At 49.0% G+C, this 24,897-nt stretch overlaps 5 protein-coding genes across 5 annotated transcripts; 3 read left to right on the forward strand and 2 right to left on the reverse strand.

Annotated features, from left to right (window-relative positions):
- Positions 1-4,527: 4,527 nt before the first annotated feature.
- UCRPA7_4514 (hypothetical protein) lies at positions 4,528-6,033 on the reverse strand (the record flags this gene model as incomplete). The annotated part of the gene is made up of 2 exons (XM_007917067.1): positions 4,528-5,690; positions 5,790-6,033. The coding sequence occupies 2 exons, from the start codon at positions 6,031-6,033 to the stop codon at positions 4,528-4,530; spliced, it is 1,407 nt and encodes a 468-aa protein (XP_007915258.1).
- Positions 6,034-6,711: 678 nt separating this feature from the next.
- UCRPA7_4515 (putative -dihydropseudooxynicotine hydrolase protein) lies at positions 6,712-7,932 on the reverse strand (the record flags this gene model as incomplete). Its single annotated transcript, XM_007917068.1, has 1 exon — positions 6,712-7,932. The coding sequence occupies one exon, from the start codon at positions 7,930-7,932 to the stop codon at positions 6,712-6,714; it is 1,221 nt and encodes a 406-aa protein (XP_007915259.1).
- An 8,899-nt stretch (positions 7,933-16,831) lies between these two features.
- Positions 16,832-20,310, forward strand: UCRPA7_4516 (putative abc multidrug protein; the record flags this gene model as incomplete). Its single annotated transcript, XM_007917069.1, has 7 exons — positions 16,832-16,914; positions 17,040-17,058; positions 17,163-17,218; positions 17,274-17,502; positions 17,636-18,470; positions 18,520-19,427; positions 19,486-20,310. The coding sequence occupies 7 exons, from the start codon at positions 16,832-16,834 to the stop codon at positions 20,308-20,310; spliced, it is 2,955 nt and encodes a 984-aa protein (XP_007915260.1).
- A 907-nt stretch (positions 20,311-21,217) lies between these two features.
- UCRPA7_4517 (putative prolyl oligopeptidase protein) lies at positions 21,218-23,182 on the forward strand (the record flags this gene model as incomplete). Its single annotated transcript, XM_007917070.1, has 1 exon — positions 21,218-23,182. The coding sequence occupies one exon, from the start codon at positions 21,218-21,220 to the stop codon at positions 23,180-23,182; it is 1,965 nt and encodes a 654-aa protein (XP_007915261.1).
- Positions 23,183-23,683: 501 nt separating this feature from the next.
- Positions 23,684-24,649, forward strand: UCRPA7_4518 (putative nucleoside-diphosphate-sugar epimerase protein; the record flags this gene model as incomplete). The annotated part of the gene is made up of 1 exon (XM_007917071.1): positions 23,684-24,649. The coding sequence occupies one exon, from the start codon at positions 23,684-23,686 to the stop codon at positions 24,647-24,649; it is 966 nt and encodes a 321-aa protein (XP_007915262.1).
- Between the last annotated feature and the right edge of the window lie 248 nt (positions 24,650-24,897).

The following is a 24,897-nucleotide window of genomic DNA, read 5'->3' on the forward strand; positions in this document are numbered from 1 at the left end:
CTCCATACCCACGATAGTATCAGCCATATTTTTCTTTAGAATGCTTTGGCTTGAGACTCAAAACGCCCACTCTTTTGGTCCTGCTGCAGCCATCACCGCTTTTGAGGTTGAATACGTATGCTGCATCTCAGTCGAAATTGGGTCTAAGTGTGCTCCGACAACCGCTTGAGAATTACTTTTAAGAATAAAGTGGTGTTTGGAGTGTAGGCTTGCCCAAACCCCCATGCTCTCAGCTAGACCGACCTGAACCAAGCCCCGGACTCAAACTATGAAGACACAAGTATCATCGGGAAAACGGTTCGGAACACCAATTTTGTCGGGCCCATGCGATGAATACTTATATGCTGCAGTTTCAGAATGGCGGCCACGAGTGCTCTTCAAGTTGTTTGCCCGGCTTTCCCTCATTGGCTTCCTCAACAAGGAAGGGCCGTCTTGCATTCTCAAGAGCGTGCAGTCCGGCAGTTTGTGGAATCCAATCTACTTCACGGTTGTTTGTGGTACGATTGGCCTCTTTCTCTTGAGATATTTTCATTGGCCTCTGATTCCGCGAGAGAGGTGTTAGAAAACTTGGTTAGGCCTTATATTATGCCTTCAATTCCGCCAGGCACCCATGAGCAAGGAGGGTAGGCTCACCATTCCACATAACTCCCCTTCTGCAGACCCTAGATCTGTTATAAACTATAGAAAGCAGTAGAGCTGATGATAACTTGAAGTGACTCGGCGCAATCCAAGGGATCCCAGCTCGGGCCATATATCCACAACATTACCGATTCTGTATCAGAGCGCCTCTACCAAAGAAGTGAGGAGATGCGAGGACCTGGTATGATTCAACCTGATAAGGTCTTTACTCAGGTCATCTCTTATTCGAAGAACTATGAAATAAATGATGGCTCAAAGCAGAAGGAGAAGTAGAATACCAACGCACAGAGTATGGTAGTTTGCTTGTTATCACAGCAGAATGTACACAAACAGGTATAATGTTGCCTCCCTACATAGCAGTGATTGAACTGAGACGGTGCGTAAAGGCTACGTTTAGCCGGTGGGACAGAGGGCAGGGTGCACACGTTAGCTTTTGAACAGACAGCATTCTGCAGATGTCTTGTCATCAGTGATTATTGAAGCAAGTGTTGAAGTCTTACTAGTATTTCTGAGATTTTGTGCCTGGTGTCCTGTCTCCAAGAACTTCTCTATCTGTTCTTTTGCTGCTCCTGCCCCCTCGACTTCTCAACGATGTTCGTCTAGCACCTGTATTGCTGTGGCCACCACATCCCCGTAGACATTATTATCTTTCTCAAAGCTGACATCTAATTTTGCCACTAATGACGCAGCAATGATTACTGTCGCAGCTGAAAGCGTCACAAACACCGCAATAGCACTGAAAAGGCGCGATTTGGAGTGTAAATTTGCGTCAAGTATTTCAATCGCGGTGACAGCTGTCTGAACACACAGAGTTGACACTTCGGTTCGAAGTGCCATTTCGCTGCGAGATGAGCTCTGATTAGGGAAGTACGGTGTGAGTGAACTGCGTGCGCTCGCAAAAACATTGGGTCGGAGAAGAAGCAAGCGGACATGGAGGATTCTTAAAAAGAAGAAAGAGGCACATTGCATTAGAATAGAGTAAAACAGGATGATTATGCGAAAAATAAAGGACGGTGAGTCTTTACCTCGTCTTGATGGCTTCGGCCTGAAGTTGGAATACCTGCTTTCGAATTGTACGTGCGTTGGCCTCAAGGCTGCACTGCAAATGAGGCGCTAGATTCTTTCAATCTCGTCGATTCTTTCGTTGACCTGGAGAACTGCGGCGAGCTCAGGTAAACGAAGGCCATTCGTGAGCAGAATAGAATTAATGTTTGAGCCCCTTCGATTACCTCGAATATTTCTATACTTGCGATGAAATCTTCAAGAATGGATGGAAGCCCTGTAGGCTGGGTTCCCGTGGCGTCGTCAAGGAGAAATTCGTCGTCAATGGGTACGGGAAGTGCTACGGTGTCATTGTGCTGATGTATCATCGGCTCTCGTCCAAAGATGCTAGAAAGTAGTCTGTAAATGCGATAACAAAGTAAAGTCAGTAATCACATCCTTGACAAGCTCTCAAAGCAAACCGACCTTTCTAGTGTAAGACAGTGATACCAAACTTGCTTATTCATCTCTAGTTTCACTTAATTATCTCCTGTGGATTCAACTGCTTTATGTAATTCAAGTATCTGAGCAACTCGAATTGCTACTGCCAATGTGTTATAACATCGATTGGTGTATTTGTGAAGCTGAACTTGCGCGCTGTTCAAGGATCCCAAAGCAAAAATCATATTAAGAGTTGCATAGAAGCAAGCTTCAGCAGTCACATTATCAAACTGTGTCTTTTCCTGAGGTTCCCAAATACGGCTATATCTTTTCCGAAAAGTTGGTATATGTAAGTCGGGGCCTAGAGGGTAGACAAAGGTGTCATAGCAGTCTAACAAATCATCAGCCACATCCCTTTTTGGGACACTATTGAAGATATGAGAATGTCGATGGACCACTCGTCGGTCATCCTCCACGTCGACACCTGCGGCTGTACGGTTGAGGATTGAGGATCGGCAATTTGTGTCATATCTCGAATGAAACGTATTGTTGGATGGTCTGCGAATGGAAGCTCAGTTTCCAAATCCAAACCACTATTGACACACGGGATGGGCTCTTATTGGAGAGGACTAGCCCTGGAAGAATAAGTTCGATGTCTAGTTCGCGTGACTGTTTGGATTGCTATCAGGCCAGCTCGGCCGGACGGGAAGGACGAGGTCATACCCGGAGGACTTGACACAGGATTGGGTACAGGAGCATGTGACGAGATGACCGTTTCATAACCTTCCAGTTTGCGGAGACGTGCTTCAATATCTAACAAGGTGCTAGAAGGAACCGGAATTGTTGCATCATTGTATTTCCACGTAATGCCCTTCATTTTACACGGAGAGCATACCGGGCGATTACCATCGCAGCGAGTCTTCTTGATCCTACAGACTTTACAAGATTCAGCAACCTTGCGTCGTTTGGATGGTTGGCTTGAGCTCTCATCGCCGGGTGCCATTCCGAAGTTTGCTGTGGCGGAAATTCCGGCACGGTGTGGTCGGTGGTTTCGGTTTTAGTGACGAGAGATAAAGACACAAAATTGCGGAGTGATCAAAAAGCGCGGAACACAGTGATCACGTTTAGAGGTGATCGGGGAACATTCCGAAAGTGGGGTTAATCGTGGTAAGAGTATTGACACCTTTGTCACGATATTTTCAAGTCTTGTGTACGGAATCAGTGTTGCTAGTTCTCTTCGGTTATCTATATTTAGATAGCTGTATGGTTGAGTAGTAGCCATTCGAATAGTCGATGTAATTAGAAGGGGCCATAAAATCTAATAGCTATATGCAAATGTAAATTTTAATCATTTGCGTTTTGTGATAGTTGAGCTAACTGACAAAAGTGAGAGCGTCCTCTTCAGAAGGACTCAATCTGTCGGCTTATATTTCCTGTCACAAGTTTCTCATATTCCGCAACTCTTGGTTTCTTCTCACCAAACTACATGGTCTCTGATAAAGTGCTCGGCATAACATTCTCTCTAAAGCCACCAAACTCTTACTTTGAGGGAAGGGAAAAAGAGGGGAGAGGAACCTGGGTTTGTCTCTTTTTTGTTGAGGCGCGCACTCTGACTCTTGCGGAGTTACATGCGATCTTTGATGTCAGAATCCGGTTAAAGAATCGTTGAAGAAGCCGCATGTTGTTAAAGCCATGTCTATAGACTATCTTGAAGGCATAATAGTGTTATAGTTACAATACCGTTGCTCATAAGATGGGTTGGAGGTGAATACTTAGCTTATAGCCAATACACATAATGACATATTATGGCATATTTGTGCATTATTTCGGGAAGATTGATATTAGGTTATACGTATAACAGCCCCAGTAGATTGGAATTGTTCAACTTATCAGAACATCTCTGAGTAACCTATGACGCTTGAAAAATGTGCTGCACTCTATTGGCGCTCGGTTTTCTTCACCCTGTTCTAGGAGCTACTCTCCGCACCAAGATCAGAAAGCTCTCCCCATTTCTCTGCATTGGCAAACAGAATTTGTCTTGCCACGATCAGTGCTTCCCATTTTTGCCGCATGGCAGGCATCACCGGACCAGAGTATACTCGCAGGGGATGATGCATTGCCAGCGGTGATAAGTCTTCCAGATGCTGCGTCTGTAACAGTATCAACGGATTGATATCATCCCAGAGCAGGCTCGTCAGTATCCGTAGCGTCCCAGCATACCCTGGCGACTCATCAGCTCTTGTTTGATTGGCGGGATCGAAATCAACATCGACTGCCAGAACGAAGCCGCCTTGCTCCGGTATAGGGTTTAAATATGAATCGATGCTCGATTGGTCGGCTGCGAGATAAATATCATCGTACACACGCGAGGGCGCGTCTACGCTCTTGACAAATTTCCTGAAGTGTCTTTAATAATTCGTGTCAGTTACCCTCGATGAACAGCTGCACTGTGGCACCAGAGACAACTCACTCCTTTAGGGCATCTGGATCTTCACTATTGATGCCAAGCTCCTTTGGGTCCAACCAGTGTACCTTGGAAATCTCACGGATGTCCTCGATATCGCCCAGCTCTATTCCCCAATTCTTTTGATCCTTGTCGAATTTATGCTTGAACTCATTCCACTCCTCATCGTTGTGTTGCTTCGATGTCCGGTACCCTACAAAAGACCATGCCATGTTATCATGTCCCAGACGCCGCTGCAACTCTGTGATCCAGAAGTTGGGAATTTTCACTCGCTCACCACGCATTTCCGTGCGGGTTTGTGCCTGTGCTCGTAGTTGCGCTTCGGTTGTGCGGATGCTGTCTGCCTCGTCATAGGGATTGAGGGTAGGAAGCAGTCTTTCGAAAGCCTCGGTGCTGGGATCTCCTCTCTGCTGCATAAGCCGAGTTAGGTAGCGGAGGCGGAGGTGGTATAGCTCAGCTCTTTTCTGGGGGTCCGGATGGGCACCTGACAGAGGCATGCTCGGGACCGGATTGCCGTAGAGAAAGTCAGAGTCGTCAAAGGGTGTGACACCGTTGTAGTCCTGCATGGAGAGCATGATGTTGATGTCCGCCAGTGCCGAGTTCTCGGTCAGGTCGTGTATCTTACTCGACAGCTCCCACCTCTTCTGATCGATTGTGTTGGGGGTGGGACTAGCATAGTTACGCATGTCTTCTGTGATTGGAATCCGCAAGCGGTCAATACGGTCCATCACCCACGTATGGGCTCTGTTCGTAATGTAGTCGAAGTGTGCTCTGATATACGCAGTCCACACAGCTCGGACCTGCACATTCGGTTCGCCTCCATTCTGGCGGCGGTGCGCATTGATGGCATCCTCGAGATTCTTGAGCTCATTGTGAATACTATTGAAGGTGTCACGCATCCCTTTAGCCACAATAGGATGATTCAGATACTGGAAGACCTTGATGACCCAGCCAATGTGCTGACAAGCCTCGCGGTAATTCTCTGGTTTGTCCAGGCCCTTGTCCACCCATTGTCTGCTGGAAAGAGGCATGACCCCCTCCCAAATTCTGGCTTTAATCGAATGAAGGTCCTTAGAAATTTTCAGCAGGTTTGAGGTAAACTGAAAAGAGGCAATTCGGGCCATCAGGCGCTCCATTGGGACGCCGGTGATGGTGTTGTACGGGGCTGGAGCCCAGGTTGAGTATGGCCTGGAACATAAAACCATCTCCATGTCCGTGGGACATGCTAACTCGCACGTCTCGCCATCCGAGAACCTGCGCAGACATATCGCTTCAAAGAAGTGAGGCAATGTCTGTGGCTCGAGGATTCGGTCAACAATCCACAGCTTGTCACCGCATGCGCTGCCCGGGAAGAGGTTCACGTCGTCCTCGAGTGGAGTGGGGATATTGCCTCGATCTCGAAGTGAAGTTCGGAAAGTGTTGCTCAGTTCATGGCCCATCCACGACTCTAATATCATGCGACCCAGAACTGCGTCAACATTTTCATCGTTGTTGCCGCTGGATGACATTGTCGTGAGACACTTCCTGCTCCGACTTACAGATCGTCAAGATACGAAAGCTCGGCAAATCAAGCTCTGCTAGTCCTCTGTGTAGATTCAAGGTTGGCAATCGCCTGTGGTGACACTCTCGAATGGATCTTTGACAGTATTGATGATATAAATACTTGATTTCACTGCACTTCCTGATGCCAGTTGAGGCTGGTACGATTGCCTGTTCATTTAGCGTTGGTCCGCAATCTCGGCTAATGCTTCACAACCCGCTGAAAAAGGTAAAACCTCTTACACCAAGGCTAGGCAGAACACCCTTAGATTGCTTGATAATGGCTACTGTTTCCACATCCTGAATCCGACAGAAGCCTGGATATTCAAGCCAAGCCAAAGCACAATCATGCGATGCTGTCACGGACAACATCGAGGTGCAATTTTAGGCAGAGCCAGCTAGGGTGGCAATAGCGCCATCCCCCCCACACTTGCCAATCATTGTTTTTCCTTAGCCTTAAACAAGGGTCGAGCCTGGCATCAACAGAATCGATGCTGCACTGAGCCGCCCGAAATGGCTCAAATTGGCGCACAACCTTATCACGAAAGCGGAATGCCAGTATCTCTCCTCTACCAGGGTAATAAACGTTAGTTTGGCAAAGGTCTAATAGTCTTACGTCTCCAACAAGTGATTACTACGTGAAGCTTTCATATGTTGCAAGCTACTTTCTCAAACCAACCAAGAATCTCCGCGTTTGCCATAGCCATTGCACCGACATGGCAATGATTACTAGCGCCATCATCAGCCGTCAGCCTCTTGTAAGTCGCACGATCACCAAGAGCATCCCTGAGCAATTCTGGTTGGTCTTCAAAGAACATATCATCAGCAGCACATCCAACCCAGACTGGGCACTTAATTTGATCTTCGATCCCTTTGAGCGTCATTGGCCTTGTCTTTTCCATGAAGTCGGTGACACTCTTGGCCTTGAAGCTCCAAACGCCTTGCTCAACGCCCCATCGGAAGGCGGTTGATGCTTTGCCTGAAGCGAGGACGCTTGAAATCATGCCATCCACTTTATCCATCTCCCCGGCATCGTATAAGGCCCGTATGGGTGCTGGAATCTGGTTGTAATACGCCTGAAAGACGTCGAAAACGCCATCAACGGCTAGCACCGCCGCCAGTCGATGCTCAAAAGCCGCGGCGCGCACGGCTAGCCAAGCTCCCATTGAATAGCCCACTAGTGCGATTTTCTTGTTGTCTACTTCTGGCTTCTCAACGAGAAAGTCGACGACGGGACTAACAACCTTCTCCCACTCTGGAATGAATCCCAGATCCTGTTGCCGGCGTACTGTAGGCTGTCCTGGCCCTTCGTATGTTATGACGTTGAAGCCGCGATCTAGAGCTGCAAAGCCCATGACGTGAAGCATCTCTTCCTGTGCGCCGTCATATCCATTGCCAAGTATTATGGTTGGTCTCGGCCCTGATTCATCTGCGCTGTTTGAGCGGTAGTAGATACCAGGGATTTCAAAGTTCCCATCGGCAGCGTGGAGGATGAAGCGCTCGCCGGGAATTGTGAGCAGCGCAATGGCTTTGTCAAATGCAGCTCGTTGCCTGTTCCACAAGTCTGTGATACGTATATCGTCGGCATTTCCATGCAAGTAGAAATCAGCGGCTCGAAAATAAGTCGAGGCTCGGAAGAAGCCGTCACGGGCAGAGACGGGATATTTCGTTGCATCTATTGCTTCAGCTTGTTTGTTCACCCGGACGGCGAGGGCATTGAAGGCTTCGTAGAAGCTCTCGATATTGCCGACCGATATCGCCCCCGCAGCTTCGAGGACTTCACCCACATCGGCACCGTTATATCTGGCATGGCTGAGGGTGCGAAGGAGCTCATAATGAAAAGACTCGTCTTGGCTAAGTTGCAACATTGTAGCTTGACCCTTAATGATTAAACTAAGCGGAGGCGTGAATGAGATCGTTACAAATGTCTGAATGATACTGTTTGGTCTTGTATGTATCGTTATGGGACTTCAAGGCACGCTTTTTATACGTACTTTTAAGGCTATGAGTCTATAAATTTATGGAAACCTTTGTCGCATTCGCATTGCGATACAACGCCCCAAGATCAATGCGATGAAGCGTGTTGCTGGTCTAGATCCGAGCCGGCGAGATGGAGCCCCGAAGGAGGTACCGAGGCGGAGATGGCGACCCACATGGCCGACCGAGTGGCCCGAGCGTCTTCCCAATTTGTTCAAGTCAGTCAGATGTACGTGCCGCTGAGTAGTTAAAAGCGCACCTCGAAACTCTTGTCCGTCGTGTCATTCCTGCGTCGGATCCTACAATCGTCTGGCATCATTTCCAATGTTGGCCACGTGTACGTAAGTACCCATCATTTCTACAGCCCATGGCTGGTGTCTCAAATCGATCACAATCCTGCCGCACCTGCAGGATACGCCGGGAACCCGTAAGCACAGCCCATAGTACGCGGTTCGTTGCTAGGCTGGCTAGCTGACTGATTGTTCATCGATTGCGTAGTGTGATTTCGCACTCCCCGCCTGTACACCTTGTCAACGGCTCGGGCGTCGGTGCGTTGGACCTGGGCGCAATGTTGTCTTTGTGAGCACCATCAATTCCCAGAAAGCAATAACGCTAGGGTTGTCTGCAAGCGCCATTCCGCACCCTGCAAACTGCGCGATGCTTGGTCGATTTGCCGACCAGCAGAAATATGTCGAGTTCTTTTGGAGAGCCTATCTACCCCACGGAGAAAATTTCTCGTACGAGGACGCAAGTTATACCGCTTGTGGCTGGACAAACGTAGCCAAAGATATTGGTGATCAGGAGGACGTGGTGAAACTGGCTATGGCTGCGAATTGTCTATGCATGCTAGGAAGTCAGCATGGCGAAACGTTTATGTCTAAAGAGGGCAGACTGATATACAGCAATGCCCTCGGCAACATGAGATATGCTTTGCAGAATCCTGCGGGAATAGACAAGAACAGGTTGATCATTGCATCACGGTTGCTCACACTCTTTATGGTTGTTGCCCTTTCTATCGACATGTCACGGTATCTATGCAAGGGTTAACGCATTTTTCAGGTACTCTTTGGCGCAGACAATGATGACCATTTGGCACAGACATCAGCATGGGCTAGTCTTAACGCAGGAGAGAGGGCTCTTTTCCTATCCAGCAAGCCTGAAGCTTACCAGGAACGTGCTGCTCATCAGACATTTGTTGATGCTCGTTTTCATCTGGTCAGTTTTCATCGCTTCCTTCCTTTCATGATGCTAATATAATGCAGCTCATTCCCAATATTGTATCTAAAACGCGATCGGTGCTGTATAATACACACTGGATGACCCTCCCATGGTCTAAAATTCCGAAAACGCCCTTAGATAAGTTGGTCGATATTGTAGCCAAGATGACTGGCTTGCTAGAGGACCTAGAGCACCTAGTTGATTCTCATACCGGGTCCACGGTACATTTGTACCTACGCAATGGATGTCATGAGCTCCTCGCCGAGTTAGAGTCGTGGTTCAATGACACGGCCCCTAAACTCGACATCGACCGATTGCTCAATATCGGTAAACGTAAATCATCGACTACAGACTTGGCAAAAGCGCATACGCTAGCGCTGTTCTGGTCTATATGTCTGCTCCTACGTCCTACGATCTTGGCTATACTGCCGGACATGCAGTCCTCACCACGATTTGATCTACATGGTTTACGTTATAACATTCTGAGACTCCTCCCAATCTTTTTTAAGCCAGACGCCGGGTGGTATGGAGTAAATATCGCTCTGTTCCCTGCTAGGTCTATCTATGATACTCTCGACGAATATCCATTATCCCCGCAGGAGGCAAGACTCATGGCAAGCTTGAATGCTGAATATAAGAGAAAGGAGATATCAGGATTCTTGCATAGCATGGCGCATTACCGTTCAAACTTTGCTCAGAAGCGCACCGCAGATCGCCCGATTTAACGGCATAAGTGGAGACCTTCGGAAGTCTTCACTTCGTCCCGCGGAGTCGCTATGCAAAAAGTTACCCAGTATCAATATCGTCTACCGATTTCCAGCCGTCATGTCTGACGTTTTACAGCGCGATAGATCAAGTCGTGTTTCTAAATATATCAGTAACTACGAACAACCCGCCGAGTTCACGTATTGAGGTCGGAGGCTTAGCTGCAGTCTAGACCGTTATCAAACTCCACCAATTAGAGGGAAAGAAGATTTGTATCAAACATCATCTTAGGAGCACGTGAGTCTGGTTGAACACAAAAACATGGTGTGCAATTATATCTAATCGACGTCATAAGGTCTTCACGGAACGTCACTTTCATAGTGAATGGAGAAATGCACCATCTTGATGGTCTCGTAGTCAGTAATGACATTTCGATCCCCGAATATCTTCAATGCGCGGACTAGGAAGGCATAGCGCCCGGGTGGCAAGACGTCTCCCTCTTGAGTCATTCCTGTGAAAGGGCTAATAAAATATCGCCTTGGTACCCACTCAGCTGGGAACCCGCCAACACTACCAGCGACCTCAGCACCCAGAATCTGTGTTGTTGAAGCATTTGTAGCGCCAATGGGAACAATATCGCAGCGGATCATTGGTGTTCCAGCATCCAGCTGGATCACGGCCGCGGGCATGTCTATCACCGGAGCATCAATGGGTAGGACAGGTGTGGTGGGATAAGGTAGCGTCCAGGTATCATTAGCAGGCGCTGGGGTTAAAGAGTAATCGTTGTAATGAATGACGAAAACCCATGACGGGTCAAGCAATGTGGGGGCAGAGTACAGCGAGCCCACGGCTCCCAGATAGGGAACAGCCAGTGACTCTCCATTCGAAACTAACAGTGTGATATATCCACTGTAGACCGGAACGCGCGTTTCGTTAAGACCTATTGGGGGTGAGACCGAGACTCGGACATCAGCAGAACCCCCTGGCGGTATAGTGATTCTGGTTTGGGAAAACGATAAGGTAGCAGATGCTCCATCAGCTATGGTATTCGGAAAAGAAGCAGGATACAAGGCGTCATCCCACGTGTACATCGTTAGAGCAGCATCGTGGCCCAAATCGTAAGTTAGATCTACCGACCCCTTGTTCGTGATGGTAAAACTTGTGTTGCCGATGAAGTTTGCTGTGTCATTGAACGATATACTCGAGGGACTAACGATCGTTTCCGAATGAGCAGCGTCGTAGGCTTGAATCAAGCCAGCTCCTTGCTGAGGAACCGGAGCGATCCCATCCATGACATTAGTTCCATCATAGAATGGTTTTCTTTGAGCTGTGGAAGACAAGAAACTTGTCAAAATTCTGGGGTCTTTGATACCTCGAGACTCCATGAGAAGAGCATAAATTGCGGCTGTCAGCGGCGTTGCCATAGAAGTACCAGATGCAACGGCATATGCGCCTAGTTTCAATGGCCAAGTCGAAAGGATGCTTCCGCCTGGTGCAGCGATCTGAGGCTTTACATCTACCTCCCACGTTGGTCCCCAACTGGTAAAGGAATCAAGATATCCCCCAGACACCGTGTTGGGCCAAGATACCGCGATGTTATTTGCAAAATCAGGCTCAGTGACCTTCATAAGAATATCCTTGCCACTACCCAAGATTTCTCGCCATGTATGGCCTTGTTGCATAGTTACCATTCCACAGCCTTTCAGTAAGTCGAATGAGTCTGCAATTGGATGAAATACACTGCCCGGAACAAGGTTAGCGCCAGTCATTAATAAGGAGAACATCGATGGAGTGAAAAGGAGGGAACGAACAAACTTGGAGTGTAGTAGTAGAATAGGATATATTCTGCTCCTTGGGCTATCAGGTTATTTGTTATAACCCAGGCGCCGCAAATTGCGTACTCCACAAGGACGATCTTTCCACTGAGATCGATCGTATTGTCTGCCAGGGGCGAACAAGCGTTCCAACTACCATCCGCTGTGACATTGGGATTCACGACCCAGAGAGGCAGTGTAACGTTTGGCAATGCAGGTAAGCCTTTAGACCAGCCAAATGATGTCTTTGAGGAACAATTGTGATCCACCATGGTCCAGCCCTCAAGCAACACAAGAGTTGTTTCCGTATTTTCCACAGAAGCCACAGATGTTACACCCTTTCCGTCGGCCGCAGCGCTTGAGTAAAACAGTCCAGCACCACCGCTGTTCCCTGCTGCTACTGTGCAGGGGACGCCTTTGTCGACAATTCTCGACACCGCTACGGACCAAGGATCTTCGGTCGATCCCGAAGAACCTCCAATAGAGGCGGTGATGATATCACAGCCATCCTCATATGCTTGGTTGAATGCTGCGATAAGCACATCGGTGGCAGTATTATCATAACATCCAAAAACACGATACATGCCCAGGATCACACCAGGAGCAGCGCCGGTGAAGCCAAGTGAGTTTTCACGGGCTGCAATGATGCCGGCCACGTGTGTTCCGTGGCCAAGACAATTCTCGAATGGATCTGAGTCAGGAACTGGAACATTATAACCGTTATATGTGTCGCCAACCAGATCCGTTCCGAAAGATACAACACAGCCGTCACCAAAACAGCCTCCCAATGCTGGATGGTTGTAATCCACTCCTGTATCTATTATGCCGATGCGGACCCCATTGCCTGTTATGCCCTCGGCTTTCAGCCTGTCGACCTGTGTCATGACATGTGGAGAAAACGCATCTCCTTGAATCTCGGCTCTGCGATGCTTTGTTATTGAATCACTGCTATTTCCGACTGTTGAATCAATGTTGTCATTTGGCAAGCTTATCACACGTATCGGCCACACTTTCTTCACTGTTGGTACACTGGCAATCCGTAACGCAGTAGATTCAGTGTCTACATCTATGCCACCTTCTAGTTGAAACGAGGAGCCTTTAAAGAGCGAATAATCGAGGCTTAGTCTTTTAGATGCAGGTAGCCCTTGATTACGAAGATTGCCGTAAAATGAAGACTCATCCTATGAGACCTAATTAGCTCACGCCATCGCCCAGACCGGCAGTGATTTGAAAGCGAACTTACATAATTATCCTCAAACTCGACAATATAGGCCCCAGGAACTACATCTTGGAATCTAGTTTGATCTACTGCAATTGGAGCTTGAGCGAGAACCGTAATCACCGATGAAAGACCTAAAAACCACAACCAGAGCAGGCATTGCACCATTTCGATCTGAGAAAGTCACAGTAGAGCTTATTCCTATTAACAGACACAATGTCTTTCACGGAGCTAGAGTTAGACCAGCAACATTCAAGTAAGGCTCAATCGCCTGCTTTAATAGTCAGTAACGCCGAGTTGGTCTTCAAATTGGCACTCGGTGGGGCAAGCGGCTCCTTCAGGCAGGTCGATTAACTTGGGCTAAGTCAATCAAATTTGTGTTGCAATGCTTCTGGGGACAACAGCCTATTCCTGCTACCGAATACGAACGTAGGATGTAGCTGCATGATGTGATGAACAGTCTTATTTCCTCTAGTTGTCAAATAGACTCTGTAGAATCTGGTGGTTGCGGGATTAGTGTCTGTCGAGAGTCTCAACACTCAGCACTGAGCACTAATCTATGTCAGCGCCAAGACAGGTCCCTGCTTCTGTTACAGTTGCATTACAACATAACACCTTGACACCTTGAATCGATTTGGTAACGTTGCCCAAGGATCCCTCAGTAGTCCACAACTTGAATAAACGGAATAGAATCTGTGTGGGGAAATCTGTGCTTAAAAGGAGGCTGAATGCACAAACAGTTCACATAGACTTTCGCAGGTATCGTCGTTCCCAGGGCCTCACGGCTTTCGGGGCATTTCATTACGACAAGAAGGGAATTCAAGACAATCAGAGACTCGAAGAGCGATCACAACCAGGGGAAGCGTGAAGTAAAACCTTCTTCATGTTGTTCACTGGCGGAATCTAAGCACTTAGCACTGATTAGAAGGGGTTGCTTTTCATCAAACCTCCCACTGTCCCGGTGTGTTTTTGTGATGTTGTTCCGATTCTCTTGTCCAGAATCTGGGGCTGCAGCCTTGTCTCAAACCATGAATGATTCCTGTAAGACATTCTTAGTAATTATCAAATGGAGGCGTTCTGCACGAGTGACCTGACTATCAGACTTTAGTGTTGACGGACTGAACTTAAGGAAGCGCAGACCACGTAGAAAAGTGGTGGCTGAGGTACGGCCAAGTACTTACGTGATACGGTCAAATGGCAGCTCCACTTGCCGGTCTGCCCTATGTGCGGTACTTTCCACTCTTCAGGGCCCTAGAGAGAAGTTGATAAAAAGGACGTACTGGGAGACCCAAATTTACGAAGACTCCGTGCTATAAATGGGTTCGGTTTCAGCCCTATCTGAGGCACTCTGACGCAAATCGGAGTCTCCGATGCATACCGGTTGCCAAGAGTGGCTGATGGCTCTGAATTACAGGCACGGATGGGATCTTGTGAGGATGCGAGACCGAGCAAGAGGACCGGCCGGCAGACAATCACGGTCCGCAAATTTGACCACTCCGTTCCCCGTCCCAGTAGCGTCCAATGGCCGGCGGGTGCGTCATCGTCGGACTTTGCCCACCGTCCGACGCCGTTTTGCAGCCCCACAAATTGCCCCCCTCGACCCCTCAGGCGAACCATTGGGGTCTGTGATTGTGTGGCACAATCATATGCAAAGCAAGGTTCAGGATTTCAGCTCGAAGTTTAGTGGAAAATTAATGCTCATCATACTTTCATTACTCCTGCCGGCTCATCATTAGGTACGGATCGATCCAAGCCCCGCGGATCATGTCTCGCTCAGGTAACCGATCCAGACGGATCCAAACAAATCAGAGCCCGATGTTTCCGTTCCTCTGGGGCTCGGGTTCCCCAGCACGGCCGCATTCCTCGAGCACTCCGATGGAATGTAAAAGGGTCTGCGACCTTCTCCGCATGCAAATAAATAATAAACTTAGATAAGGCTCATCAGGCCTGCATGGCATGTCGGCTTGGAGACAGCTTGAATAATTCAATTGCTTTCCTAACCAACATAACAGCACCATCAATCAGTTCGCCGAATCTCTCTGTCGCTCATTTGGACATTCGTCCTCGCGATGGCGACAACGTCAGAAAATGCAGCTTCCGAGCTGCACCCAGCCGCACATGTCGAGACGGAGGGCCGGGGGAGACAAGTTTCCACAGGAGAGTCAAGTGCAGCACACAATGAGAGCGTCTTGCGTCAGGGATCAGAGGAGGAGATCGTACAAATTGATTCTGACGATGAAGGAGATTCCTCCTCTGACAGCGATGGGCCGCAGTATGGGTTGTCTCGGCGGAACACAAACGCCATGATTGAGGAGACCGAGAGACAGGAGCTCCAGCGAATTGCCACGGTCCTGACCAGGCGGCAGTCCACGGCTACTACACCAATGGTATTGGACGAGATTGTGACAATGGGAGAGAATGATCCTGCCTTGCAACCTCAAAATGCAGAATTCGACCTCGCCAAGTGGCTGCAAAGGATTATTCGCAAACACAGAGCCCAAGGGCATGCGCCAGAGGCTCACGCTGGCATTGTATACAAAGATTTGAATGTCTTCGGAACAGGTGAAGCGGTCCAGGTGCAGCAAACGGTTGCATCTCTACTGCTCTCGCCTTTGCGACCAGGTAGTCTGTTCAGCTTTGGGAAGAAGACACACAAACAGATACTGCACAATTTCGATGGAGTTCTTCGACGCGGTGAACTGCTAATTGTTCTTGGACGCCCTGGCTCAGGATGCAGTACTCTTCTTAAGACGATTTGCGGCGAGCTGCGTGGCCTGAACGTGGACAAGAAGTCGGTCATCAGCTACCAAGGTATCCCACAGAAGAAGATGAAGACCGAATTCAAAGGAGAGGTTATCTATAACCAGGAGGTTCGTACAGAGATCTACCCGCAGCGGCAGAGATGCTTGTCATCCAAGACTAACATCGCGCAGGTTGATAGACATTTTCCTCATCTCACAGTCGGCCAAACCCTCGAATTTGCTGCTTCCGTTCGCATGCCTTCGCATCGTCTTGGGAACATGCCTCGTGATGAATACGCCAGATACCTAGCCCAGGTTGTCATGGCAGTATGCGGGTTATCTCACACCTATAACACAAAAGTTGGAGATGATTTCATTCGAGGTGTTTCAGGCGGAGAAAGAAAGCGCGTTAGCATTGCAGAGATGATGCTTGCTGGCTCTCCATTCTTGGCGTGGGACAACAGGTAGCACGAGACCGATCGTTCCGAGAGAGATCAATGCTGACCTATATAGTACTCGAGGTCTTGACTCTGCAACGGCCTTCAAATTTGTTCAATCTCTGCGCATAGCAGCAGACTTGGGAGGGAGTGTACATTCTGTGGCTATTTATCAAGCCAGTCAGGCAATCTACGATCTGTTCGACAAGGCTGTTGTCTTGTATGAAGGCCGGCAAATCTATTTTGGACCAGCCAGCGAAGCTAAAGGTTTCTTCGAGAGGCAGGGCTGGCTATGTCCCCAGCGTCAGACAACAGGTGATTTCCTCACCTCTGTCACAAATCCAAGTGAGCGTAGAGCCCAGCCAGGCATGGAAGACAAGGTGCCTCGAACGCCTGCAGAATTTGAAACCTATTGGCGGCAATCTCCCGAGTTCAAAGCGCTCCAAGAGGATATTGATACCTATCAGGAAGAGCATCCTCTCGATCCTCATGGCGAGGCTGCAACTCAGCTCCAGCAGCGAAAGGAATACCGACAGGCCAAACATGTGCGGCCGCAGTCACCTTACACCATTAGCATCGCCATGCAGATCGGGCTCAATACTAGGAGAGCTTATCAGCGTATTTGGAACGACAAGGCCGCGACCTTGACACAAGCAATGACAAGTTGCATAATAAGTTTGATCATTGGCAGTATCTTTTTTGGCACTCCAAATGCATCTGCTGGATTCTTCGCAAAGGGGTGAGTGCTGCTGTTGCTGTTTCCGCGTATCGAAACCAGCTTTGAGGGCTGCTATATCGATCGCTTGCTTTTTCATGCTCGAAAACCGTCAATATACTGATTCAGTAGCTAACTCGCATTCATAGTTCTGTATTGTTCATGGCGGTAAGTGGTTTTTGTTGCAAGCATCTTGAGACGCCTGTCTTAACACTTAAAGCTGCTTCACATCTCCGATCACCGCAGGAATTTTGCTAAATTCGTCATTTTAGGTGCTATTAAACGCTCTCACGGCCATCTCCGAAATCTCCACGCTCTACTCCCAAAGGTAAGAGCGAGAGTCTCCTGAAATTGTCACCTTTTATTAACCGCCGAGATTTTAGACCCATTGTTGAAAAGCACGCTTCGTACGCATTCTATCATCCATCTACTGAAGCTGTCGCTGGAATTGTCTCATCTATACCGATCAAGTTCATTGTTGCTGTGATCTTCAATATTGTGCTATACTTCATGGCAGGTCTGCGACGGGAACCAGCCCAGTTCTTCCTGTACTTCCTCATTACATTCGTCGCCACGTTTGTTATGATGGCCATCTTCCGAACTCTTGCATCTGTAAGCAGTCCCAGCATGGTTAACTTCGTTTACAAGATGCCTTCATTTAAAGTCTAAACCGACTGTTCGCCTTCTGTTTTCATCCTTTAAAGTGTGATTTTAAGGATTGACATGGCTGACCTCGACGAATTAGGTTACGAAAACCATTTCCCAAGCCATGTCCCTAGCAGGTATCACTGTACTGGCATTGGTCATTTATACTGGCTTCACCATCTCGGTTCCGCAGATGCATCCATGGTTCTCATGGATTCGATGGATTAACCCTCTGTACTACGCCTTTGAGATCTTAGTAGCGAACGAGTTTCACGGTCGAATGTTCACTTGCTCGAGTATTGTTCCTGCATACTCGCCTCCAAGAGGTGACTCCTGGATTTGCTCTGTCGTGGGAGCTGTCGCCGGGGAGTACACAGTAAGCGGGGATAGGTTCATTGCTACGAATTACGAGTACTACTATAGCCATGTCTGGAGAAACTTTGGTATCCTCCTTGGCTTCCTTTTCTTCTTCATGATCGTCTATTTCGTCGCCACGGAGCTCAATTCGGAATCCACAAGCACTGGTGAAGTCCTTGTCTTCCAACAGGGCCACATTCCGCCGCATTTGCGCTCCAACAAGAACTCGAAGTCGGATGAAGAAATTGCTTCGGGCTCCAAATTGGAGGTCCCTGCAAGCGCTGAACCCTCGTCAATCAAGGGAACCGAGCCGCAAAAAGATATATTTACCTGGAGAAATGTTGTTTACGATATTGAGATCCAGGGTCAACCTCGGCGCCTTCTTGATCACGTTTCTGGATTCGTCAAGCCCGGCACCTTGACGGCGCTTATGGGGGTCTCAGGAGCCGGCAAGACGACACTTCTTGATGTGTTAGCCCAGCGAACAACAATGGGTGTTATCACCGGGGATATGCTTGTAAATGGTGCGCCAATGTCGGCTAGCTTTCAAAGAAATACCGGTTACGTTCAGCAGCAAGGTATGTTACTCCAATGCCCACACATGGATCATCAGCTAATGTTTCACAGATCTTCACCTGGAGACAGCTACAGTACGTGAAAGTTTGCGCTTTAGTGCCATGCTTCGTCAGCCCAAGTCTGTAAGCAAGGCTGAGAAGTATCAATTCGTGGAAGAGGTTATAAAGATGTTGAATATGGAGGACTATGCCGACGCAATTGTTGGAGTGCCTGGCGAGGGTCTCAATGTCGAACAACGAAAACTCCTTACTATCGGTGTCGAGCTCGCCGCCAAGCCAAAACTCTTGCTTTTCTTGGATGAACCGACCAGTGGTTTGGACTCACAAAGCTCATGGGCAATTTGCTCTTTTCTCAGAAAGCTCGCCGATTCTGGCCAAGCTATTCTGTGTACTGTGCATCAACCGAGTGCCTTACTCTTTCAGCAATTCGATCGACTACTCTTCCTCGCCAAAGGAGGAAAGACGGTTTACTTCGGTGATATCGGCAAAGACTCTCGTACACTCTTGAACTACTTTGAGTCCAATGGAGCAAGAAAGTGCGACGACCAGGAGAACCCTGCGGAATACATGCTGGAAATTGTCAACAACACAAGGGATGGCCAATCTAGGGAGTGGAATGTCACTTGGACGTCAAGCCCGCAGCGCGATGCAGTGGAGGCTGAAATCGATCGACTTCATAACGAGAAGCAGCACGACAGATCAATTGGGCATGACGAAGCCGGTTCCAATGATGAGTTCGCGATGCCTTTTTCGACGCAATTGGTCGAAGTGACCTACCGAGTTTTCCAGCAATACTGGAGAATGCCGAGTTACATATTCGCCAAGTTCTTCCTCGGTACTGCTGCCGGTCTTTTCATTGGATTTACCTTCTTCCAAGCCAAAGGCACACTAGCCGGTATGCAGACCGTCTTGTTCGCTGTGTTCCAAGTCGTCACAATCTTCACATCTCTCGTCCAGCAGGTAAGAACACTGACTAGCTTGCCTATTCTCATTTCTTTCAAACGCTAATATGAGATAGATACAACCTCTTTTCATCACTCAGCGCTCGCTCTACGAGGTCCGGGAACGACCCAGCAAAGCCTACTCTTGGAAAGCCTTCATTATCGCCAATATCGTTGTTGAAATTCCCTATCAGGTTGTCACTGCTATACTCACATTTGCTTGTTTCTACTATCCAGTTGTGGGCATTCAGAGCTCAGATCGACAGGGCCTAGTCTTGCTGTTCCTGATCCAACTCTTCATCTACGCCAGTTGCTTCGCGCACATGACCATCGCAGCTCTCCCGGATGCGCAGACTGCAGGAGGCATTGTGACACTACTCACCATGATGAGTATCATGTTCAATGGAGTGTTGCAGTCGCCTTCTGCTCTGCCAGGCTTTTGGATATTCATGTACCGTGTCTCGCCGTTTACATACTGGATCGCCGGTATGGTTGCGACACAAATGCATGATCGTGTGGTTACTTGCTCGGCAGCCGAGACATCGGTGTTCAATCCGCCTTCTGGTCAAACATGTGGCACATACCTTGCTACATACCTGGAAACGGCCCCAGGCCAACTACAGAACCCCAATGACACCGAAAGTTGCCGATACTGTTCCCTGTCGGTGGCAGACCAGTATCTGGCGGGCAGCAATATCTACTGGTCCGAACGGTGGCGCAATTTTGGTATCATGTGGGCGTATATTTGTTTCGATATCTTCATTGCTGTTCTCACGTACTACCTATTCCGTGTCAGAAAGCGAGGATCAGGTGGTCTACTCAGCGCTTTCAAGAGAAAGCCGAAGGCCGAAGGCACGACGGTTCCAGGAAGTCTGCCAGTGGCTGCAGCACCAAAAGCCTAAACAATGCGGTTTTACAAACGGCTCGGCGGCGTTGATGGTTGAGAAGTTCAGGGCTTGAGCTTTTGGGGTACGTTTTGGTGTGCAGATATGGTATAATTGGAAACCTAAGAAGGCAACTTCAAGCTACGAAAGCCCAACTGTAGATGGAGCTTAATAATAATTAATGTATGAAAAGCTTTGAACATACTTAGGTCCCATCTCTCCTTCACTATCGACGTTGTTAGGCATGTCATTACTTGAGAAGTACGCTGATTCATTCACGACCTTTATTCCCTTCACATCGACTGCGGTTAACTACATCGATACTCTTACTACTCGACACAAACGAACGAGGCCTAGGCGCCAAGCCATTGACAGCCGATAGCTCACTGCCATTTCGGGGAGTGAACAGTACCAGTATCCCCGCTTTAATACGTCAACCTCAGCGAACCTCCAGGGCCCACTTGGGATTCGTAGATTCGATATCGATAGCGTGCGATAGCATCCTCTGAGCCCGTGAATGAATTAATCAATCAATCAGTCAATCAAACACGCAAGACATTAGCTGAGCCTCATGCGCCTCTTTCTTGTTTTCTCTCATGTATACCACGATGTTATCCTGCTGTTTCGCCGAGACATTTTAGTTTTTGTTTCTACCACAGGTCAATTTTATAAATTATATTACATTGCCTGGCATTGATCAACTGTGAAAGGTTAATATTAATGACCAAATACATTCTTACTTCAACATGTGAGCATCTCTACTCGGTAGACTTCATCCAGATAGGCCTAGGAACCGAGAAACTTACCACCTTGTAGGCCAATCAAACCAGACACTGAATATGCATGGCTTGAGCAGCAACTTGCTCCTGAATGCCTTGAATGGGCTGAGAGAGAGACGGTAATCACTACAGACAAGATAGACTCAATGCCGCAGAAGATGATCGTTGAGGAAAGGCTGAGGTCGTTAGTTGAGACAGATGTCAACCCACCAGACCGCTGGATTGCCAGTCAGCTTTTCCGTCTGCGAAAAAGCGCTTCTAACACGCACGGGGTGCTCGAGTATGCCGAAAGGAAGCCAGACGGCTCCCATGGCGAGTGGCAAGTGGTGATTGACATCGCTGAATTGAGCCACACCGAGAATAAAAAGTATGTTTTTGTCGACTTCGACATTCAGAGCCGTGTTTTGGGGCCTGATGCATCACGTATCCTTCTCTACCTATCTGATGGTGGCTCGGACTTGGTCTCGCTCGTCGAAGTCGACGTCAAAAAAGGTGGACTGGTACCAGGCGGGTTCCGCGCGGACCCTGACCGTCTTGCCGCCGCCTGGTTGGACAAGGATCACATCTTGATACAGCAGTCTCTCACTAACGGGCTCAAAACGGTGGCAGGAATGCCACGCACAGCATTTATTTGGAAACGTGGAACGGACCTGCAGGATGCCAAAGCTGTTTATACAGCGCCAGCAACCGATGCGATTAGCCTAGTTACGTCTGTCGGCCCAACAGAGAATGGTCGTGCCTTGATCACTCGTGCTGTTGATTACACAACTTGGATTCATTACGCCGTCTTTCTGGATGGAACAGTTGAGGAGCTGCGTCTTCCATCGAAACAGTGTCTTTTGGTGCCTCCTAGGACTACTTCTGAGCACTTGGTTGTCTCACTGGTAGAAAAGGCAGTCATCCGCGGTGTAGAAGTACCAGGGGGATCAATCGTGGCATGCTCGATCGACCCAGATGTGCCTGTCGACGAAAGGGCTAGCGTAGTCTATGTTCCTGAAGAGGGCGAGTTCACCCCCAATATCGTTGCGGACGGCTTGCAAGCCAGCCAGTCAAGAGTCCAGCTCACTGTGACTAAGAACGGAAAAGAACGGCGTTTGATCATGGAGCATCACAACCAGACATGGAAGCTCGTACGAAGTGTGCCAACTGCTCCGGGATCACACATCTCTCTGACCTCCGGCGACTACTATAGCAACGACTTCATCATGAGCGAGTCCGGACTGCTGCACCCAATCGTCTCCTGGTTGGAAAGAGCAGACGGAAGACGGGATGAATTCTACGCCCAGCCGGCCGCATTTGACGCGAGCGGATTCACGTTGGATGTTCAGGTCGCCAACAGTAAAGACGGCACGCCGGTAGACTATGTAGTTCTGGCGCCGAAAGAATCCAAGCATCAGCCAGGGGAACTGCCGGTGCTGATTACCGGGTACGGCGTGATGGGGATTTCCATCTTGACGAGGTATCTGGAACCCATGTTTGGAGGCATTTCTCTGGTGCCTTGGCTCGAGAGTGGTGGCGCATTGGTGGTTGCGTTGATTCGAGGGGGCGGAGAACGAGGACCAGATTGGCACAAGGACGCTCAGAGGGAGAAGCGCCAGAACTCCTATGATGACTTCATTGCCATTTCGGAAAAACTAATCAAGGACGGAGTGACTACTTCCAAGCACCTTGGCGTGTTTGGAGTTTCTGGTGGTGGTCTCCTTGCCGCCGTTGTTGGGATTCAGCGTCCGGATCTTTATGGTGCCGTGGTCAGCGATGTACCCATAACTGACATGTTGAGATACCCGACGATGGGTATGGGAGGCGCTTGGATGCGCGAATTCGGAGATCCTAAGGACCCGAAGATGGCCAAGGCGCTCAGGGGGTACTCGCCCTTCCACAATGTAAAGGAGGGCGTGGAATATCCCCCCTTCCTTGTCACAGTGTCAACGAAAGATGATCGAGTTGGTGTAGGTCATTCGCGAAAGCTAGTGGCGAAGATGAAAGATGCCGGGGTGTCCAATGTGTTCTTATACGAGGATGAAGACGGAGGACACAACGTCAGCGATCCTTTCAAGAATGCCGGCATGATGAGCAGACGTGTCACCTTTCTCATTGATTCTCTTCAGTAGGATCGATTTACCTTAGATGATGCACCATAGTATTAATAAATAGCAGATAAATATCATAGTATCAATATACGTGAAGCTCCATACCGGGAGATTTTCTATGCTGAATGCCTTCGGTTGCGGACAAGTAGTCACCGAGCGACACGGCACTCGAGTGGGACCTGGTCCGGCATCGCTAATGCAGCGGGACAGCAAGCCCCCGCGCGACGGCTGTGGGCGCTTATCTACAACTCCGAGACTGGCTTTCAGCGGAGAACAGGCGCCGCGATGTGGGGAAGACAAGCTGGACAGCGGGGTTGTTGACGCGAGCGACCACGGCCGATCGGCCCTTGGCCATTGAGACCCCGCTGATGTTTGTCGCCTGTATTGATCAAGGCAACTGTCACGTCATCTTCTCGAGACGCCCGGTTTATAGAAATAAGTTAAGTTTTCGCCTGCTGAGGGTCAAGTTGCTCTGCTCTTTCTTGAAATTAAGACACGGTAGATACTGGTCTTGGTACAAAGATGACTTCTATCCTCATCACAGGGGCGGCGGGGTTCGTAGGCCAGGAGTTGGCCGCGGGTTTTGCTGCATTCTCCAATATCACCATCACGTTGACTGATATCGTCGAGCCCCCAGTTCCTCCTACGGCTCAGAAAGGAGAGAATGTCAAGTTCAACTGCTTGGCATCTGACCTTACCTCTGCCTCTGCCGTTGCGTCCCTCTTGGCCAACCGCTTTGATGCGGTCTATACTCTTCACGGCATCATGTCCGGGGGTGCCGAAGCCAATCTGGAACTCGGCCTGAAAGTCAACCTCGATAGCCAGCGGCTCTTTCTAGATTACCTGCGGAACAACCACCCTGGCACCGTGGTTGTATTTGCATCGTCCTGTGCTGTGTATGGGCCGACAGAGCCGGGTGAGATTGTCACGGAAAAAACACTACCACTACCACAGTCGAGTTACGGCACACAGAAATACATGGTGGAGGCACTGGTGAACGACTACAGCAGAAGAGGCCTGCTTGATGGACGCATAGTACGGCTGCCAACAGTCACAGTGCGCGCAGGAGCACCGACAGCAGCAACCAGCTCGTTCGCTAGTGGCATCATCAGGGAACCGCTCCGGGGTCAGGAGAGCATATTGCCAGTGAACCGCGATCTCGAAGTCTGGATCAGCTCTCCCGCCACAGTGGTCAAGAACCTGATTGCGATCAAGGACGTGCCAAAGGAGAAGTTTGGTCTGTTCCGAGTGGTGAACCTTCCTGGCATCCTCGTCACCGTAAACGAGATGCTAGACGCCCTGGAGCAGGTTGGAGGCAAGGAAAAGCGCGCCCTGGTGAAGGAAGAGCGGGATCCAGCGACAGAGAAGGTGGTGTACAGCTGGCCAACCAAGTTCAAAACGCAGCGAGCAACCGATCTTGGGTTGAGCGCAGACGTGCCTTTCCTGGAGACTGTTAGAGTCTTCGCTCAACGGGAAGGCCTGTTGTAAATTGATACCGTCCAAAATGTTCCCTTGTGTGAAGACGAAATGGGCGATAAAAGATGCATCTGCAGCGTTCAAGCTGTTCCACCTCATAGCCTAATAACACCGGATTCCTAGAGAAGGATTAGCTACCCCAACCCATCGGTGCTTTGTGCCATTGAGCTCGGAACAATCGCTTGCAAGTGCCTACATTTGCCTGCTTTCGATAAGTGGTGGGAGCATTATTGCCATCTCAGCCAGACTCTATACCCGAG

The sequence above is a fragment of the Phaeoacremonium minimum genome, assembly GCF_000392275.1.
Source record: "Phaeoacremonium minimum UCRPA7 unplaced genomic scaffold PA7_03_scaffold_350, whole genome shotgun sequence".
Classification (NCBI taxonomy): Eukaryota; Fungi; Ascomycota; class Sordariomycetes; order Togniniales; family Togniniaceae; genus Phaeoacremonium; species Phaeoacremonium minimum.